This window comes from Apium graveolens, chromosome 6, assembly GCF_009905375.1.
Source record: "Apium graveolens cultivar Ventura chromosome 6, ASM990537v1, whole genome shotgun sequence".
Lineage (NCBI taxonomy): Eukaryota > Viridiplantae > Streptophyta > Magnoliopsida > Apiales > Apiaceae > Apium > Apium graveolens.
Genome location: NC_133652.1, coordinates 76,095,123 through 76,116,230, shown reverse-complemented (window position 1 = coordinate 76,116,230; position 21,108 = coordinate 76,095,123). Strand labels below are relative to the sequence as shown.

General features: G+C 35.4%; 1 protein-coding gene and 1 non-coding gene across 2 annotated transcripts; one reads left to right on the top strand and one right to left on the bottom strand.

The window, feature by feature from the left end:
* Positions 1-17,239: 17,239 nt before the first annotated feature.
* Positions 17,240-19,916, top strand: LOC141663864 (cyclin-B1-2-like). Its single transcript, XM_074469706.1, has 4 exons — positions 17,240-17,445; positions 17,532-17,632; positions 19,424-19,521; positions 19,670-19,916. Exons 1-4 carry the CDS (start codon positions 17,317-17,319, stop codon positions 19,768-19,770), a joined length of 429 nt encoding a protein of 142 aa, XP_074325807.1. The 5' UTR covers positions 17,240-17,316; the 3' UTR covers positions 19,771-19,916.
* Positions 19,917-20,066: 150 nt separating this feature from the next.
* TRNAD-GUC (transfer RNA aspartic acid (anticodon GUC)) lies at positions 20,067-20,138 on the bottom strand. Its single transcript has one exon. It is a non-coding gene; the product is annotated as a tRNA-Asp (tRNA).
* Between the last annotated feature and the right edge of the window lie 970 nt (positions 20,139-21,108).

The window sequence follows — 21,108 nt, the reverse complement described above, 5'->3', positions numbered from 1 at the left end:
TCCACAGAAGCACCATTATCCACAAGGACCCTCTTAACCGGGCTATTTCCTATTATCGGTGTTATGACCAGCGGGTCGTCATGGGGAAACTTCACACCCTCTAGGTCGGAATCATCAAAAGCCAATGTTACTTCTGTCCTGGCCCTCTTCGGGGCTTCTCCAACAATATGCATAGCCTCCCTAGTATATGCCTTTCTGGAATTTTTGGACAATCCAGCAGCAGTTGGACCTCCAAAGATCGTGTTTATCACAGGCCCTCGAGGGCGTCGCGGTCCTCCAAAAATTGCATTTATAACCGGCCCTCTAGGTTGGGGATTCCGCCCCTGATCGTCTTGGTCCCTCCTACGATCTTCAAAGTTCTTCCTTCCATTATTATTTCTGTCCCCTCCATCTCCAGTATACTTGTTCAATCTTCCTTTTCGAATCAAAAACTCAATTTTATCTTTCAATTGCCTACACTCATCGGTGTCATGGCCAACATCTTTGTAAAACCTGCAATACTTGCCCTTATCTAGCTTGGCGGGATCAGCCTTCAAGGGCTTAGGCCAGCGAATATCTCTGTCTTTCTCAATCTCCATCAAAATCTGACTTCTCGGAGCATTCAGCTTAGCGTATTCAGTGAACTTTTGCCCAGGTCCTCCCCTCTTGGGGGTTGAATCAGGGTTTTATTCGGTTCTAGGATATTTGTCTTTTGTAATATATTCTAAATCAGTTTTCCGCTTCTTGCCTCCAGTGGGCTCATTACTTACTACGGTCTTCCTCATGCTTTCTTCAACTTTGATATACTTCCCTGCCCTCTCCTGGAGCTGCAACAAGCTTTCAGGGGGGCGTTTGGCCAAGGACATCTTAAAAAACTCATCCCTAGTGCCTTGTTGCAGTGCTATCATGGCTACCTTATCATCAAGGTCCGGGACTTTTAAAGCCTCCTTTGTCAAACGATTCAGGTAATCTCTCAAGGATTCCTTAGCTCCCTGCACAAGACTCATAAGAGATGCTGAACTTTTCTCATGGACTCTTCCACTGATGAATTGCTTAATAAAAGCCTGACTTAATTCTCTGAACGATCCAATAGAATTTGGGGGCAGACGACTGTACCATCTTTGAGCCATACCCGACAGGGTTTGAGGGAAGGCCCGACACTTTATAGCATCATTCACGGGTTGCAGCAGCAGTGCATTAGAGAATGTCCTAACATGATTAGCGGGGTCTCCCGTGCCATCATAGGCTTTGATAGTGGGCATCTTGAATTTCCTTGAGATATGGGCATTCATTATCTCTTCTGTGAAGGGTGGAGTTGGATCATCAGGATCTCCAAGGGGAAGGAGATTGCTTGGATCAGTTCTTGGGACAGCAGCCCTTCTTCGTACTGGACCATCCAGGTCTATGACAGGAGGAGGATTTCTCCTCCTAGGAGGTATCTGGGGTCTGGTGGCCTGGTGAGCCTCCAAATCACGCCTCAGCCTTTGGATTTCAGCCTCATGAGCCCTGATCCTTTCCTGCACTTCTTGGGGATTCGCCCCTGGGGTGCTTTGGGGGCGTTGCCTTCCATCGGCCATTGGCTCTTTTCCAGGATGCCTCCTTCTCGGGGCCACTTCATCATCCGAAGATTTGGAGTCTCTCTCAGTGTAAGGACCAGAAAATTCCCGATCCTCAGGGATATGACCCAAACCTCGTATATAGGGGGGCGACTGCCCTCGTGCTTCGCTTCGCCCAGCATATCCGCTTCCTCCAACCTCAGGGTGAAGGGGCATCCCATAAGGGGGGTTAGTAGTAACAATAGTTGAATATTCATACCCGACGGGTCGAGAATTCACAGGTATATGTACTTGTTGAACTTGAGGATTCGTACCTTGAATAGTCGGGGGAGTTGTCCCTTGTGGCTGAGGTTGAGTTGCCCCTGTCTGGGCTTCCCCTTGAGCAGATGCATAAGTTGAGTGGGGAGGAATCTCCACGGTTAACGAAATCACCTGAGTTGTCCCTGATAGTGTTCCTTCCTCTAGAGCTCTAATTGTTCTCCGTGTTCTCGCCATGGTTGTTGTTGTGCTTCCCACAGACGGCGCCAAATGTTATGGATAAAAAACTAAGGTTATTATTTGCTGTATTTATTACTAAGATTCGGGAGCTCAAGGCCTTTAATGGCTGCTCTCGTATTTCGTGGCTCGATCTGCCTTTACGAGATGCCTACGTATCTCTGTGAATTAGAGAATCAAGCCAAAAAATGTAGTTCTGATTTGTGGGGTGAGGCCCCTTATATAGATGTTGGGAGTCCTTGAATTGGACTTGGTATAGGAGACTTGGTGGGCAAGTCTCATAATTAGAATGGACTTTGGAGTCCTAGATAGTAGGAAACTGATTCCTTATCCTTTTAGGTCCCCTTGAGGCTAATCTCTAAGGATTTATATCCTTATCGGGACTCTTCTCAACATCTGATTTTTCCCTTATTAATTAATTACGAAATTAATTAATAATCAGGGCTTTTGGGCCTTTTTTATTCCATCAGGCCTGATCTGGTCCATCAGACTTAACCTTTCTGGTCTAAGTATCATATATCTTTTTATTGGGCCTAGCAGTCCACAGCTTGTACAATTAATACAGTATTTAATTATACAATCATAATTTATTTATCCCTATCAGTAGGCTTAGTTGGAGTTTCTGTGTCAGACATGATTGTGTTTGGATCTTAAACTGTATATGCCTTAACAGATCGGCTCTGATACCACTTGTTAGGTCACATACACTGTAGAGGGGGTGAATACAGTGTAAAGTACAATCAAATCGAACTTTAATATCTCAAGTAACAGAAAATAAACTTTATTGAAATAATAAACTCTGTTACAGTATGGAACTGTTACCTCTCAGTGATGAACAAATATCACGAGAGCTGCTAGGGTTACAATGAATAATCTTCTCGAATATGATAACACTTATAGTGTAAACCCTATGTCTGTGTTTATATACTACACAATTACAAGATAATCGCTAATTGATATGGAATATAATTCTGCTTCGTAAAATATATCAATCAGATATCTTTTCTTCCAAGTATTCTATTCTTCATAGAATTCCTTCTTCATGCATATCTCTTCTTATGTTTATCTCGATCTTCTTTCCTTTAATCAGCTACTGTCCTTATCTGAACATCCTTCAGCACTTAAGTTCTAATATCCATCTTCTGATGATTATCTCCTGATAATATAAGTACTGATATCCTTAAGTACTGACTTCCAGTAAGTACTGATTTATCCTGTTTAAGTAAGATCTGAAAACTGAACATAAATCATATTAACCATGACATTATCAAATATATCTAACAGAGTATTTTTCTCCAAATAGATTTATTCAACTCCAAGCTTCTTCAGAATTCTTCTGAGGCATGATCTTCTTGATCTTCTTCCAGATAGAATCCTTATGCTTGATACTATTTTAGGAAAAAGACTGTAGTCTGCTTCTTTGCATTTTAACAGACTTTAAGTGTTACAAGTACAAAATAAAAATTTAGATAACAATATAACTTACTCAGGGTTGACCCCAAGCTTAACTGATTACTAAAAATAATTGTTCATTAATCTTCTACTCAGATCAGATGTCTATTTGACTTGCTTCATACTTTGATCAGGGATGCTAATGACATTGTTATCTCCAGTAATCTTTGACATCATCAATTATATATTACAATCTCCCCCAACTTGTTCATTATGAAATTATGCACAAGTTCTGATTGATGATGTTATAACTTTAACTAAATGCAGAAACCAATCTCCCCTTATGGTCTTCTTTTGTTGAGTTGCATTTAGATTTATTCTTCTCCCCTTATGAAGAATAGAATATTTTATTATCTGGCAACATCCATCAGCTGTTTTGGCAAGCATTTAGATATATTCTCCCCCTTTTTGACATTATCTCCAGGTAGAAAGATCCAGCTAGATGCACATTTTTCAAGCTACTGTCATTGTCCATTTAGAACATTGTCTGCAACTTCAAGCTTCAGTGAGATTTGTGGTGACGTTTATCAAATAGAATAGAGGTTTTACTTAGATTTGCAGAAAAAGTCTGTCAGTAAAAAAAATCCTAAGCTCTCTGTTCTTTTGAATAAGTAGTCTCACTACTTCTCACTATACTAGTCTCATGACTTTTGAGAGTTAGAGTTCCCTCACAAGGATTACTAAATCCATACACTCATCTACCTCTCCTTTTTCCAGGAAGTATCCTGCCTCTCTTATTTTCTATTTTTCTCTCAATCTTTTATCTTATTCTCACATGAAAGGCTCAGTTGTGTTTGACTTACAGAAATAAGAGGTGGCTAGGTGGCTGAGAAGAGTTGTCTGTGATCATATGATTAGGGGTAATTTATATAGGTCTAATCATACTCATTTCATCAGAAAAGAGAATATTAGCTTGAAATTGTGAGGTGAATGAATCATTAAGAACACCTGTGACTAGGGTCACAGTTTGACTTACAGATTGCTCTGTGGTTTTGATAGTGTATTGTTCCTCACTTGTAGTGGGAACCTCCAACTGAATTAGAGGGGATTTGTCTAGGTTACTATCATGTACACCAGCCTCAAACCCTTGTGTGTCTTGCAACACACTGGCACATAAATGTGCTATACTTGCCCTTCTTATGACATTGTCATAGGCAATTGTATTTCTAGCTTTGACTGCTAAGGCAGCTTGTGCTATAGTTATGAAGGGAGTTGTTCCTTTTTGAGGAACCTCCAATTGAATTGGAGAGGATTTAGATAGCTTCCCCTCAGGAATACTACCCTCAAACCTTTTAGTCTGTGAAGACTGTTTTTCACATGAAGGTGTATTAGGAATACTCATGGGATATTCAGTAAAAACTGATAAATTTTCCATATTTGTGGTAGTTTTTCTTCTCAAACAACAAAATAATCTGAAGGACATTATGAAATTGTTGTCCTTTTGTAAAACAGGTTTCTTTTATGAGTCACCTGAGGGGGATTGTGTTTGAGTTTGTGTTTGTGTTGTTGTATCTGGGAGAACTGCAGTTTGGTTTAGAGATGTTTTAGCTGCATTTTAACACAAATACATGTTGATTGAAAATTGAATTTCCTGTTGTTGTCTGAGTGAATTGTGTTGAACATGTAATGCATTGAACATATCTGGAGTTTTAATTAGGAATAAGCATTGAGACATACAATTGCAAGCATTATGACAAGAAAACTAATAATTAATTAATTTGTAAACACAAGGCAATCATGACATAAACAATCAAGCAACAAAAACAAATTGATAAAGAATAAGAGAATTTTTATTAATATTAAACATATAGTACATTAAGATTCAGATTATATCAAGTAAATCCTAATCATAACTACTCTAATTTGGGCTCCTTCTCGGCCTCCAACCTCCTTGCCCTGCGCTGGTAAACTTTGGACATGGAGTGTGCAAGAGAGATGATCTTCTCCTGCAACTCCAGAGCAGCAAGGCGTTGCTGCTCAGCTACACTTGCATGTCTCTCCTGCTCCAGAGAGACTTCCATCTCAAAGAAAAGAATGCTGAGTTGATCATCCCACAAGAGTTCGTCAAAGATCTCTCGTGGAATACCAAAGGGGCTGCAAACAACCCCCCTGAGACGGACACGAAGTCCGAAAGGATCAAAGTAAATTTGTGATAAGTGGCATTTTATACCACTTAGAACGTCTTATAATGGCTTGAATTGATGTTTTGAAATCAAGTATTTTGTGTATTTGATGCCCTTTTCTAGTGTTTTTACATTTCAGGGTATAACTTGCGTATGTAGGAAAAATTCATCATAATAAGCCTAGGAAAGTACTTGGAATTGGTTGTGGGAAGTTAGGAGCAGAATGCAGCAAAATCAGGAGCAGAATGCAGGATTTTTCCAGAAAGTGCTGGGGCGCCCGCCCGGGAAGTTGGGGCGGCCGTCTGGGATCTGGGGCGCCCGCCCGGGAAGCTGGGGCGGCCGCCCGTAGTCGAAAAATTAAATTCTGATTTTTTATAATCCTTATTCTAATGGACTTCTCAGACGGCTGATTCTTGTGGGCTCTATATAAGTAATCTTCAGAGACGTTTCACACACGAAGTATTCATCAAGTAAGGAGCAAGGAGAGAAGAAAAGAAGACCGTTTTAGCACACCGCAACGAAGAAGAGGAAGCATACGTTTTTTGTGATCCTTTTATTCGTTGTAACAGTGGATGCTAGTTTTCTTTACTTTGAACCTATTTACTCTTGTGACGTACTCCGGTTTTAATAAGTATTTTTATTAGTTTATCTTGTGTGTTTTTATCATGTTTTCATCTAAACCCATGATGACGAAGAGTTCTATCATGGGCTAATCGTGATCATGGGGTCGTAGCGGATTTACTATGGAATTCTTTAGTTAATTGTTTAATACCTTGGTGTGTGATGATTGTATGATATCTAGTATAGGTTGTGCTTATTCGTCTTATGTGCGTCGCAAACATATAAGATAGCCTGTTAATCTTTTGTGAAGCGACAGTGAATCTTGAGATTTAGAACTTGCCATGCTGGCATAAGTTCATGTATTGTATGCATGATTAGTGGGTAACTCTAACCGTTTTACTTGCCATGTGTAATCATAATGAATAATGCGCTTAAATTGTTATGTTGTCAAATTCTGTAGACATATAGAGTCTCAACGTAATTGATGCCTATGCAACTTTTATCTTAATTGTGGATGTTTGGTAGAATGATACTAGTACAACGAAAGTTGGCTTTTATCAATTTAGTGTTGTTCGATTAATATCATCACCGTTACATGCTAAGGATAATAACAATGATTATTGAATGAAGTAGTAATGAAGTTATGATCTCATGTGTGTTTATTATTGTTAATTCAAGCACTAATTTAAGTGTTTTATTCTCGTAGTTAATTGTAGTTAATAATTAGTTAATCAACCTTAAGTGTTATTATCTTGACATTGAGAAGTAATCATACATTGGTGAGTGAGTGTTAATTAAATATAATTAGTCTGAGTCTCTATGGGAACGAACTAGAAATCATTCTATATTACTTGCGAACGTGTATACTTGCGTGAATTATTAGCACGTGTTTTGTGTCTAACAATTTGGTCTTCAGCCAGATGATGGACAGGCTGGTAAACTCCATTAATAAGTCTGTAAAAGACTGGGGCATCCATTTGAGAGAGAGAGAGATGAACATGAGGTGAGTTTTGAAATTAGATGTTTGTTGAGAATACGAGTAGAGATGAATGATAAAGAGTGAAGCGTTTTAATTTATAGAGGGAGTAAAGATAGAAACCAAGAGACTCTTGAGTTGCCCGGATAATAAGAGTAATAATCACATAAGCATACTTGACAGTTAGAAATGACTAGTTACTATTTCCCATGCAAGTACTCAAGAATCTTAGTTCACTATTTAGGATAACTATTCCCCATGCAAATAAACAAGTACTCCCTACATAAAAAGTAACTCCTCCTATCAGCATACAGTCAAATAAATTTAACCATTATCAGCTTTCTCAAAACATCAGATATAATGTACTGGTCTACTTACATTAGACTAACATATTTCCACATTAAAAAAATAGCACATAAGCACGTAAATGTGTCAATAAGTCAGAGTAATTATAGACAAAGTATGTCAAAAGTATTTTGCTGAACATAATTTATGAATTAAATTATTTTAGTTTTTCATACTTTTTGCTTCTTTTGATCTTTTATTTATTAACTTCATATAGTTAGAATATGAATTAATAAATATTCAGTTTGCTTAGAATTTTGAGAAATTCCAAGTTAAAATATTCGAAAAGTCTGGGTATTTATAATAAAAGTAGATGACTTGTCGAGAACTCAAAAATAAACATTTGGAGTTTGTCTATCGAGAAGTCATTTTGAGAAGTGAAGTACATGTCGAGAAGTCATTTTAAATAACTCTTATAGAGAACCCAAACTTGACTTGACGAAGTGTCAAATAAATACCCAGTTTGTCCAAAAAGTGGACTGAATTGATTCTAACTTTTATTTGAATAAATTCAAAATAAAATTAGAATAAATTTTCCAAAAGTATTTTACCAAAATAATTTATCAATTTAAATTATCTCAGTTCTAAGTTATTGATAAGTCAAAGATTGTACTTGTAGAGAACCTTATGAAAGAACACTACTAGAGAACTCTACAAGGACTTATCGATAAGTCATTTTAAGCCTATTGAGAAGTCACTCGAGAAGTCAGTAAATTGACTTATCGAGGACTCACTCGAGAAGTCCTAAAATGACTTGTCAAGAAGTCAATTTATACTTATCGAGAACTCAGTTCTCTAAATACTTTTGGTTAATGCAATTCTGTCTTGTGTTAATTTTACATATTAAGGATGTAAATTAACAACTAAGCAGTTTACTTAGAATTTGAAAAATTCCAAGTTAATTGAATTTGAAAAACAAATATGCAGAGATTTCTGAAATATTTATAATTCATATTTCAGTTAATTTCCAATTTAATCAAAATAATTTTGATTTACAAGAGATTAATCTGCTGCAAAATATTAGCTAAGTTCTTGCCTTAGGATGAAGAGTTAAGCATTCCAATTTCACCTACAAGTCTAGTGAAAGTTGCTTCATCCAAAGGTTTAGTAAAAATGTCAGCTAATTGTTTTTCTGTTGGTACAAAAATGAGCTCAATGGTACCATTAGTAGCATGTTCTCTAATAAAGTGGTACCTCACATCAATGTGCTTTGTCCTAGAATGATTAACTGGATTAGCTACTATAGATATAGCACTAGTATTGTCACACATGATAGGAATTTTGTGTAACACTAGGCCATAATCAATTAGCTGATTTCTAATCCAAAGCACTTGAGCACAACAACTTCCTGCAGCTATGTATTCAGCTTCACCTGTAGAAGTTGATACAGGTTGTTGTTTCTTGCTGTACCAGGATACAAGTCTTTGTCCAAGAAATTGACAGCTTCCACTGGTACTTTTTCTGTCAACCCTGTATCCAGCAAAATCTGCATCTGTGTAGCCAACAGCTTCAAAACCAGTTCCCTTAGGATACCATAATCCCAAGTTGGAGTCCCCTTCAAGTATCCGAAAATCCTCTTTATAGTCATCAAATGTGATTCTTTTGGATTGGTTTGAAATCTTGCACATATACATGTTGCAAACATGATGTCTGGTCTATTTGCTGTTAAGTAAAGCAATGATCCAATCATCCCTCTGTAGCTTGAGATATCTACACTCTTGCCCTTTTTATCTTCATCCAACTTTGTTGCAGTAGACATAGATGTAGATGCAGGTGAATAATCAACCATTCTAAATTTTTTCAATAGATTCTTGACATATTTAGTTTGGCTGATGAAGATACCATCACTTCTTTGGCTGACTTGAAGTCCAATGAAGTAACTCAGTTCCCCCATCATACTCATTTCATATTCACTTTACATAAGCTTGGAGAATCTTTGGCACAGCTTCTCATTAGTAGAACCATAAATGATATCATCCACATAGATCTGAACTAGGATCATATCATCATCATGTTTCTTGTAGAAGAAAGTCTTGTCTATGGTTCCTCTAGTAAAACCATACTTCAATAGAAAATCTGATAGTGTGTCATACCAAGCTCTAGGTGCCTGTTTTCGTCCATATAGAGCCTTGAGTAACTTATACACAAAATTTGGAAATTTTGGATCCTCAAAGCCAGGAGGTTGTTGCACATAAACTTCTTCTTCTAGCTCACCATTCAGAAAGGCACTTTTGACATCCATTTGATAAACTTTAAAATTTGAATATACAGCAAATGCTAGAAAAATTCTTATAGCTTCAAGTCTTGCAACAGGAGCAAAAATTTCATCCTAATCAATTCCTTCTTATTGTGAGTAGTCTTTTGCAACCAACTTTGCTTTGTTTCTGGTAACTATACCATTTTCATCCATTTTGTTCCTGAACACCCATTTTGTTCCAATAATTCTTCTATTCTTTGGTGCAGGAACTAACTTCCATACTTTGCTTCTTTCAAACTGATTCAGCTCTTCCTGCATGACAGATATCCAGTCAGGATCCAGTAGAGCTTCATCAATTTTCTTAGGCTCTACTTGAGACAGAAAGCATGCATGTAGGCACTCATTAGCAGTTGCACTTCTAGTCCTCACACCAGCAGTAGGATCACCAACAATTGCTTCTCAAGAGTGACTTCTATCCTACTTCCTTATGTGAGTTTGTTGACTTGCGCCTTCATCATTTTCTCCATTATTGATATGAATGGTAGATCCTTCTTCTCTTTCTCCCCCTGAGTTTGTGTTATCAAATTCAGGTGTTTGAGATGAGCTTCCATTCCCATGATTTTCCTGTTCAGTAGTCTCTTCATTCATCAACTGTTGTGCATTAACTTCATCTTCTCTATCAGAATCACTATCAATGTTGAGGTTTTCAAATGCAAGGGCTTCAGCTTCATTACCATCAAGGCATTCCAGGCCTGGATACTTGTCATCATCAAAGGTCACATTTGTGTTTTCCATGATCTTCTTTTGTTCTTTCCAGTGAATATCCCAGAAAAATTGCTTCAAAAACCTTTGAGTCAAATTTTCCCATATATTCAGAGTTGTCTTTCAAAATGTAACACTTGCTTCCAAACACATGAAGATGTTTTACAGTAGGCTTTCTCTTAGACATGATTGAGTAGGGTGACTTGCCATGTGCCTTGTTAATGAGATATTTGTTCTGAGTATAACATGCAATATTGACAGCCTCTTCCCAGAAACTTGTTGGCAACTTGGCATCTTGCAGTATTTTTCTAGCAGCTTCAACCAATGTTCTGTTCTTTCTCTCAACTACTCCATTTTGTTGAGGTGTTCTGGCAGCTGAGAATTCTTGAACAATGCATTTGGCTTTGCAGAATTCACTTAATGTAACATTCTTGAATTCTGTTCCATTGTCACTTCTCAACCTTTTCACACAATTGTAATCTTCAGCCTATCTTTTTATCTTTTTGATGTGCTCAATTATGATATGTGGAGTTTCATCTTTAGAGTACATGAACTCTACCCAAGTGTATCTTGAGAAATCATCCACCATCACAAGTGCATATCTGTTCCTTGAAATTGATAAGACATTCATTGACCCAAACAAGTCCATGTGAATAAGTTGCAAGGGTGCACTAATAGAATTCACAGTTTTTGACTTGTGACTAGATCTTTTCATCTTTCCTTTCTGACAAGCTTCACAGACTTCAACTTGAGCACACTCCAGCTTGGGCATATCTCTCACTAACTCCTTTTTGACTAAGTTGTTAATTGCCTTGAAATTCAAGCGAGACAGCTTCTTATGCCATCGCTTGCTTTGTTCTCTAGATGCCTTGGTGTAGAAGCATCAAATACCATCCTTATTTATTGAGTCCTAGTCTGCAACAAACAAGCTTCCTTTCCTTTCTCCTTTCAGAGCAATTTCACCAGTTTTCTTGCTGATAAAGGTACATTCTTCTTTGTTGAATAACACTTCAAAGCCTTTGTCTGCAAATTGGCTAACACTGAGAAGATTCACTTCAAGACCAGCTACTAGTGCTACATCATCAATGACAACATTTTCAGAAATAATCTTGCCATATCCCATTGTGAATCCTTTGCCGTTGTCTCCAAAGGTCACCAGTGGGTCAGCTTTCTCCTCAAAATATGATAGCAGGGCCTTATCACCTGTCATATGTCTGGAACATCCACTGTTAATGATCCATATGACTTTCTTCACTTTGCACTGCATACAATGAGATTCAGGTGTGTTTAGTGACCCAAGCAGTGTTGGGTACTTTCTTCTTGTTAACTGATTTAGCAGAATTAGAGTGATTTGTTTCAGATAAAATAGAATTTAATGATTGTTGTGCACTATCCCTTTCTGATGTAGACTCAATTTTTGATTCTTTAAGGTCTACTCTTAGTTTGTGGAAACTCTTCATCACTTTCAAGTTACAAGGGATGCAGTCAAAATTATCACAGAATGAGTAGGGATCATTTAAATCTGCTTCATTGTATTTGCAGGCTCCTTCAGTTAGTTTACCAACACCCTTTTTACAAAGGTAAGTTAGATGATTTGCAGAGCCATATTTTTCGCACTTCTTTCCAGGAACATCTGCAACATAGGTCAGATTATTGCTCTTGTTTATCCCTATTCTTCCATTTCTATTTTTCTTCTTCTTTCTTGCATCTTCAATCTTGGTTTCTTTGACAGGATTCTTGGTACTTTGATTGTCCATAAGATTGTCTTCAGCCTTGAAAGATTGAATTGAATTGGTATTTCTCTTTTCATTATCCTCATCTGTAATTTCTTGCTTGATAATCAATTCTTCTTCACTGAAGTTTACCTCACAAGTCTTAAACACAGGTGACCCAACATTTTTCAGCATTGGTGGAACATTTTCACTCTTTGTTGCTTTTCCTCTGTCACCAGTGTTTTTCTTCTTGCTGCTTAAGGTATCATAATCAAGACCAATAGCAATATTTGTACATGATTTGTTTTTCTCATGGTACTGACCAACCAATTCAGATGCATTCTTGAAGGACTTCAACTTTACTTCACTTTTCTCCAGTTTTTCTCTTAGCATAGCCTCAATCTCATTTGCACACTTGAACTTGTTTTTCAGATAACCATTTTCTTGTTTCAAGGCTTCAAGCTTCACTGTCAATAATTCAACTTCTTGTTTTTCACTTTCAAGATTCTCATTTAACTTTGTTAATCTGTTAACTTCTTCATTAGCAGCAACCATGCTTGTATGAATGTGAAACATTTCTGTGCTCATCTTTTCAACAGTTTCCTTATATTGATTCACATTTAAATCAGTGGAGGTAAGAGTTGGTACCTGTGATTTAGATGAGGATGACTCTCCTTGCTCCAAGGCCATGAGTGCATAGTTTCCTATTTCTTCATCTTCATCATTTTCAGAGTCATCCCACTTTTACCTTCTGCAATATAAGCTTTACTTTGCTGTTTCTTTAGAAGAGCTTCATACTTTGCTTCAAGCTCAAGACAAGCTTTGTCTTTATTTGCCTTCTTAGGTTTCCTGCATTCTGTAGCAAAGTGACCTAGTTCATCACAATTGAAGCACCTTATATTAGATCTGTCAACAGATCCAGTTTTGTAACCACTCTTGCTATCAGAAGTGTATTTCCCTTTCTCTTTCCAGCTGTTGTCTTTGTTGAAGGATTGTCCTTTACTCCAGAGGTACCTTGGCTTCTTTACTCTAATATTAGAAAATTTTCTAGCTAAATAGGCCATAGACTGATCTAGCTCATCCATTTCTTCAAGAGCGTAGAACTCATCCTTTTCCAACTCTAGTATGACTTGCTCTTGTGAATTATTTGTTCTTTACTCACTTGTTGAGGCAACTGGAGTATGAGACCTTGGTTCATCATTAGATGTTTGACCTTCATTTACTATTAAAGTACTTGAGCCATCTATAATATGTCCTTGGCCAGATCTCAATTATTTGCCTTTGAATCATCTCTAGTTTATATGTTTAGAGAATTCCATATAGAACTTCCAGAGTTATTCTGCTCAAGTCTCTCCCTTCCCTGATTGCTGAGATTTTCTGTTCCAAATGATCACGAAGAGTAAGCAAGAACTTTAGATTCACCTCTTCAGCTTCATAGTATTTGTCATGAAGTTGCAAGTCATTTATCAGCTTATTGAATCTTTCAAACACATCAATAATGTTTTCCTTAGGCTTAGCCATGAAACCCTTATACTGTGAAATCAATATCCTTCTTTGATTAGATCTAACCTCCTCAGTTCCTTCACAGAGTATTTCAATCTTCCCTCATATTTGCTTGGCAGTGTCACATTTGACAATATTGTTGTACATCACATTGTTAAGTGACTCAATCAATATCAATTGCAAGCTGCTATCCAGGGAGACTTTCTCCTTTTCAGGGTCAGAATACTGAGCTGGGTCTTTTGGAGCATAATGAGCTGGTATGACCATGTCTCCATCTGTATATTCATCAACTCTTACCATAGGAATGAAGGGTCCATTCTTGAGGATCTGAATATAGAATGGATTGGCCATCTTGATAAACAACATCATTTTCTTTTTCCAAAGAGTGTAGTTAGCTTTGTCAAAGGTAGGAATTTTGATGCTACTGATTTTCTGTGTATTCATTCTTCCAAGATCTTGAATCTGTTTATTTTCAGATTTTGCTATGATACCACTTGTTAGATAATGAATCACACACAGAGGGGGGGTGAATGTGTTTTTATGATTTTAGGTTTTTCTTGAGAGTTAATGGTTGAACAAAGTAAATTAAATCTTGTATAGAAAAGTGTTCATGCAGAATTTAAACTTGTAAAAACTAAAGAATACAGATCTTCAAAACTCACTTAATTTTATATTAAAATTAAGACTGTTTTGCTACAAAATTTCTAAGCTCTTTGATGTTAAAGAGCTCAGCTTCTTCTTGAGAGTGTTACAAGAATTTTGATCTAAATTATTACTTCTAACTAGAGGACCAGTGTTAACTTTATAACTCAGTTAACTGCTGGTTTACACAGTGGATAATAAACATGCTATTAGCTTTTCTAACCTGTCACTTGTCATTTCTATTTACAGAAAAGCCAATCTTCCATTTCTATCTTAGCATATCTTTAGCATCCCATGTTCACTTTAATCTTCCTCTATTAGTTAATCTTTGTCATTGATCTTGCACATTCTTCAAGCTGCTTTTTGTAGACTTGTCAATCCAGCTGTTGGATTGTTTGTTGATTGTTTATCTTGGATATTGAAGTGATCTGCAATTCTGTACTTTGAGACTGTACCTCGAGATCTCCAGTTTGAATTAATAGAACACTTGACATCTCGATAAGTACATAGGCTTATTGAGATATCTAGCACTTCATATTGAGTTTGGCTTTAGAGGTCTTCAGCTTGTCGAAATCTCTAGTCTTCACATCTTCACTTTGACTTATCGATAACTCAGAATTCTCTACTGAATGTAGACTTGTCGATAACTCTAAGTTCTCTAGTGAAGGAATGACTTGTTGATATCTCCAATCTTCAGTTCTTCAATTTTGCTAGTCGATATCTTCCTGAGTTCTCTATTAGCTTTCTTGACTTCTCCACTCTGAATTCATTCATTTCTTCTATCCCGGAGAATATTGCTCATCCGTCGAGTAGTGATTGTATCCCGACGGATGTGCTTAACAGTAGTCATCCGTCGGCTAGCCAAACTACTATCTCGATGGATGTTCCTCATCCGTCGGTACTCTCTGCAACTTGAATGACTTCTCGATAAGCCATTCTGGAGTTCTCGAATGACTACTCTACAACATTAAATATGTGACTTGTAGAGATTTTGACTTAAAGTATTTTTCTCCAAACAGGTTTATTCAACTCCAAACTTCTTCAAAATTCTTCTGAGCCATGATTTTCTTGATCTTCTTCCAGATAGGATCCTTAGGCTTGATACTGTTTTAGGAAAAAGACTCCAGTCTGCTCCTTTGCATTTTAATAGACTTTAAGTGTTACAAGTACAAAATACAAATTTAGATAACAATACAACTTAATCAGGGTTGACCCCAAGCTTAACTGATTACTGAAAATATCTGTTCATTAATCTTCTACTCAAATCAGATGTCCATTTGACTTGCTTCATACTTTGATCAGAGATGTTAATGACATTGTTATCAACAGTAATCTTTGACATCATCAATTATATATTACAATGAACTTTACAAAAAAATTCATATATTTACGAATCAATTTCAAAACTTCTGTATCTTCATTCCCGCATGGTCCTTGAAAAGTCATTAATTAACGAGAATTTGTTACGCGCGATTTAAAAATTGGGGTTCCCCATATTTCTTCACGCTAAACGTATGATCTTTTTTCCTACACTTATCAATTTTCCTGTTTTTTTAGTATTTGCAGGTAACATGGTCAAATCTGTATGTCAAAAAAGTAGGGTTAACTGCACTTTGCACACACATATTTTGTTTCAAAAACAAATATGTACCAAGAATATTGGAAACTCAGTTTGCATCTCTCGACTTCAACCAATCAATTCAAAACGCACCCTTTCGACCATTATAACTAAAACGATAAGGGGTAAAATGAGAAATTCAGTAAAAAAATAAATAATCTAAATTTCTTAATTTCTATATTATGTTAAATATTGAATTTTATTATTACTGTGATAAAAAACTAACTTTAAAATTTTTAAATAATACTATTTAGTTAAGTTTCGAAATTTAGTTTATAATATTAATGCCAAAATTATATATTTCTACTAAAATAAAATTCAAAATATCTTTTTATATTTTTTTAATTATATAATTAATTTAAATATTATTGTTTCATTTTTAATTCTTTGACGTCATATTTATTTTAATGTGCATTTAATGAAAATACTTTAGTTAATATAATATTTAAAGTAAAAGAATTCAATTTTTATAAAAAATTTAACTTATGTTTGGAATTCAAACTAAAATTTATTTATATTTTAAAATGAGGTTCGTATTTTACCCCTTAATATTTTAATTATAATCATCAAAACGGTGCATAATGACTTAATAAATTAAAGTTAAGGGTGTAAGTTGTATTTTATAAAGTTCTGGTACAAATCTATTTTTTGAAAAAAGTATGGGGGTAGAAAGTGCATTTAACTTAAAAAAAGTATAAATAAGATTTGGTAAAATAAAATGAAAAGCAAAAAAAATATAAATAAGTTTTAGGTAGTGTATTCAATTCAGATTTTAGAGGATTTATAACAATCTATTGATTTTGATTGATTGTTGTTGATTTTAGCTCATTTTAATTGTACACAGATTTTGAGTGAAGTTGTTGAATAAATCTCGTAGAATCTTACTGATTTGAGTAGTAATTTCCACAAATTTATCAAAATCTCTTGGATTTTGCTAAAATTTCTGAAAATATAAAATATACTAGTAAATCTATCAAAATCTACAATTTTATAAAATATAAAAAATTCATACATTTTTTAATACCACCAAATTTTAATTAAAAATTCAAATTAAATATCACCAAATTTTAATAAATATTTTAAAATTTAAATTAAATATCCCATGATTTTTAAAAAAAATCTCAATTCAAATTGAATATCGTAGAATTTTCAAAATCTAAAAAATTATTTAAAATTCCAATTGAATATACCGTTTTAGTAACAAGAACCAGAAAGGGCTAGAGAAGATTTTGGATTGGACCTCGTGTTTAGATAAATAGACAGCAAAAATGGCCCAGATGAATAAAAGGGCCTCCGTACGCAGGCCCCCTAAAATTCTACACTCCAGTAACCCATTTCCTTTCGTGTTCAACAATTTAGAGGTGTCCGAGAGAGAGAGAGAGAGAGAGGAGAGTAATGGAAGGCACAAAGGCGACGATTGAGCAAGAAATCGGAGGGCTCAAGAACGATGCGCTCCGTTTTGGACTTCAAGGCGTCAAGAGTGACATTGTCAGATCTCATCGTCTGGAATCTTCTTATCATTCTGTTAGCTCTCTCTCTCTCTCTCTATGTATGTGTATTTTCCTGTTTAATTTACAATTGAATCTTATTTATGTTTATAATATGATCAGGCTAGCATAAGAGAGGAGAAGATAAAGAGAAAAATACTAGCTAATACTTATGGTTCTGCTTTTCCACTCAAAATGGAGCTTGATCGAAAGATACTTTCTAGGTTTCTAATTATTCTATCCTTTCTTATGTTTTTATAAACATTTTTTTTTCTTTTATGATTATGTTAGTGAGTGTTTGTTTTTACGCAAGTTTAATTACGGTTTTGACTTGCATTAGAATTAGGGATTTTCATTTTGGAAATTTATTTTGGGTTGAGCTTTAAGTTTTTTGAATCTTGTTAAGACCCTAGCAACTTGCAATTGGGTAAATTTTCTATTTCGTGCAACTTGGTTGGGCTGTTTTTTTATAGGAGGCGAGGTGTTTGATAATAGTTCATCGAGAAATGTAATGATAATTCATGAGCATGCTGCATTTTATATTGGGATAGAGGTAAGGTGGGTGAATGAGTTGGATTTTGAGGCTTTGATAGCAATTAATGGTTGATAGGTTTGTAAAGGCCAAATGATAGACATAATAAGGGTTTTGGAGGTTTAGGAAGTCCTATGCATTGCTAAAATTTGGAACCAAATGCAAAAATTCACCACCTCAAAGCAATTGTATACTTGAATGCATAGTTGGTTCCAAATTTGCAACTATGGATGCACCACATCATTAATTAACTATAATTGGAAGGTAAGTTGGTTTACTTTTTGAAATTTGGAATAGATAGATAAATTGTGCGCTAAATTTGAAATTATTTGGTTGAAAAATGCAACTAGCATCGGAGTGCAAATCCTATTTTAGCACAAAAAAACATTACTTGGTGCCATGTTATTCCAATGGCTATATTTACTTTGCATTTAGCATTGGACTTGATCACCCCTACTTAAGAGCAAGTCCAATGCTAATTGCATAGTAGTTATAGTCATTACCATAATATGGTAAGAAAAAGTGATTTTTCATACTAAAAGAAGACTTGCCCTCCAACATTAGCCGGTTAGTTGGATTTTGGAGCCTAAAAACTTTGGTTAATCTAAGTTTTTATCTAAACTTCCAGCTTTCATTTAAAATAAACCATCCTGCTTGATGATTTGATAAGGATGCATATCCATATCTGGTTGCAAATTTGGAACCTGTTATGCATATATGCATGCAATTACTCGGAGTGGTGATTTTTTGCATGTGGTTGCAAATTATAGCAATGCGACCAAATTTACATGCAAATTATATCAATGCTATAGGTCAGAAACTCAATAGTTCGTGGAAAATGCAACCAAGTATATCTTTGCATTGGGCTTACTTTTACTTCTAATATTGCAACAAAGATAGATATATGCAACCAAAGATGAATATATTTGTACTTGCCACATCATCAATCAAGTACAATGACACATCATCGATTAAGTACAAATGGATGGGAAATGAATAATAATACCATGTACATCACCAAATATGGAACACAAGTTCTATTTTAGAATCAAAATTTGTTTTTTGGTGCCATATCAAAACAATGGCTATAAGTGAAAGTTAATTAAGATAACAAATAACTTGATTTAGCAAAAAAACATATTTACTAAATATTCACTTGTTTCTTCATTCCTCATTGCATATCAATCTTATAAATTAAATGGTCTATGTTTCATCGACTTCAAATATCTACCATGTAATTAATACATCAATAATTTTTAACTGTTTAGCGGTTCAGGAGATAGTTGTCAAAAGTTTCAGTGCAGAGCATGAAGCATTTTAACAATATTCAGTGTAAACTATAACAGATAGAGGGGTTGATCTTTTGTACAGCCACATTCCTGAAGCAGTTTTGGATTATTTTTTTTTGTTGTAAAATATCTCTTCATAGTTGTTACATTAATAGGAAACAAGCTAAAATGAAGCTTTCTAATAAATGTTGCAGGTTTCAGAGGCCCCCGGGGCCAATACCATCTTCCATGCTGGGTTTGGAATCTATGACTGGAGCCCTGGAGAACTTTGGTGTTGAAGATTACCTCAATGGTACCGTTTTCTTCAATTATAATGTTTATTAACCCGTACCAGACCATTTGTAATTCCTAGTTCTTTACCTGTCCGATTGTCTAGCTATATAACATGATTATATTTCCGTAGACCGAGACCCTGATGTTCTACTTTGTGTTTTTTGTAGATCCACGTGACTCGGAGACACTACGACCTGCTGACATGCATCATGGACTGGAAGTTCGTCTTGGCCTCTCGAAGGGGCCTGTCTGCCCTAGTTTTATGTAATGGGTTATGTTGGAATTTGCAAGTGTGATTAACAGGCACCAAGTTGCTTGATTTGTACCTCTTTATTTTTGTTATTGGATTTATCAATTAAATGGTCTGACAGAAGAGAAATTACTTTCACAGAATCACAAATGATCAGTTATCGATATTGGTATTGTTAGTTTATAAACTAAAAAAAGAAAAACAATTGTTCTTAAAACGTAAATCAACTGTTTATTGAGAGTGCAAGAAACCAAATGCTCACTAAACCTGGCCAACAAAAAATTAAAGAAAATTTAAGGAAAAAAATTAAAAAGCGCCGCTGCCGGGGATCGAACCCGGGTCACCCGCGTGACAGGCGGGAATACCTACCACTATACTACAACGACTGTTGATGATAAGATTTAAAAACGTAAATATTTTAATGTAATATTATCCAACACACTGTACATTCTCAAGTTCATCACTTTCAAACAGGTAACTAAAACATAAAAAATAAAATAGAAAATTTGCTTATATCATACTCCCATATTTATTTTTTGGAAAGACCCATGTTTTCTTAATATTTCTGATCATACCAATTCTAGAATATTTGGAAACGTACAATTTTAATTACGAATATACCTCCAATTTTGGGTCATGAATCAGACACCTAAACCACTGGGTCCACACTATAATCATTAATACTTTGTTTTAGAAAATGTAACATATCAGTGGACCTTTCGCATGAAAAATACTCAGAAATACAAAAGTTATTTGTACTGGGGGGCATCTTTTTATTTTGTCTGATATAAATAATCAACACAGAAATGCAATTTAAGAGTTCTCACATTTGTATGTGATGACGATGCACTGCCTATATGTTAAGATATATTTGGATATTAAAAAAACACAATATTAGCCTTAGAGGAACAGACAACATAAGTGAATAATTTAAAAATAGAAAGAAAATGCACGAGAGATCCGCATTGAGCTACGAAGGTGGTGGTGCAGAAAAACTTTGACAAAAATCCAAACTTCTCATTTTCACAGCATTTATTTGCTGGAATTTAGGTGCCAGAGTTCATTTTCGGCTGTACTAGATAATGATGGTGAAGCATTAGAGAAACAGAGTTATAATGTGCTTCGTGATAAAGAATGCATTAATGTTTCGTCACAGGAAGATAATGATCAAATCATGATGAACACGAGGCAGAAATTATCTGAGCTTGAAAACGAGGTTAGGCAGAAAGTGCATGATCTTTTTTTTATGTTCAGCGTTGGATATGATTATGATAATTGATGTTTTTTTTAAAATTTAATATGGCGGGAGATTTACGTGATTAATTTGCATTGTGAACAGCTTTATGATTACCAGCA

Coding starts and splice junctions, on each gene's coding strand:
- LOC141663864 (XM_074469706.1), top strand. CDS start 17,317: ATGGAAGGCACAAAGGCGACGATTGAGCAAGAAATCGGAGGGCTCAAG. Junction 17,446..17,531: donor TGGAATCTTCTTATCATTCT/GTTAGCTCTCTC, acceptor TAATATGATCAG/GCTAGCATAAGAGAGGAGAA. Junction 19,522..19,669: donor TGTTGAAGATTACCTCAATG/GTACCGTTTTCT, acceptor TGTTTTTTGTAG/ATCCACGTGACTCGGAGACA.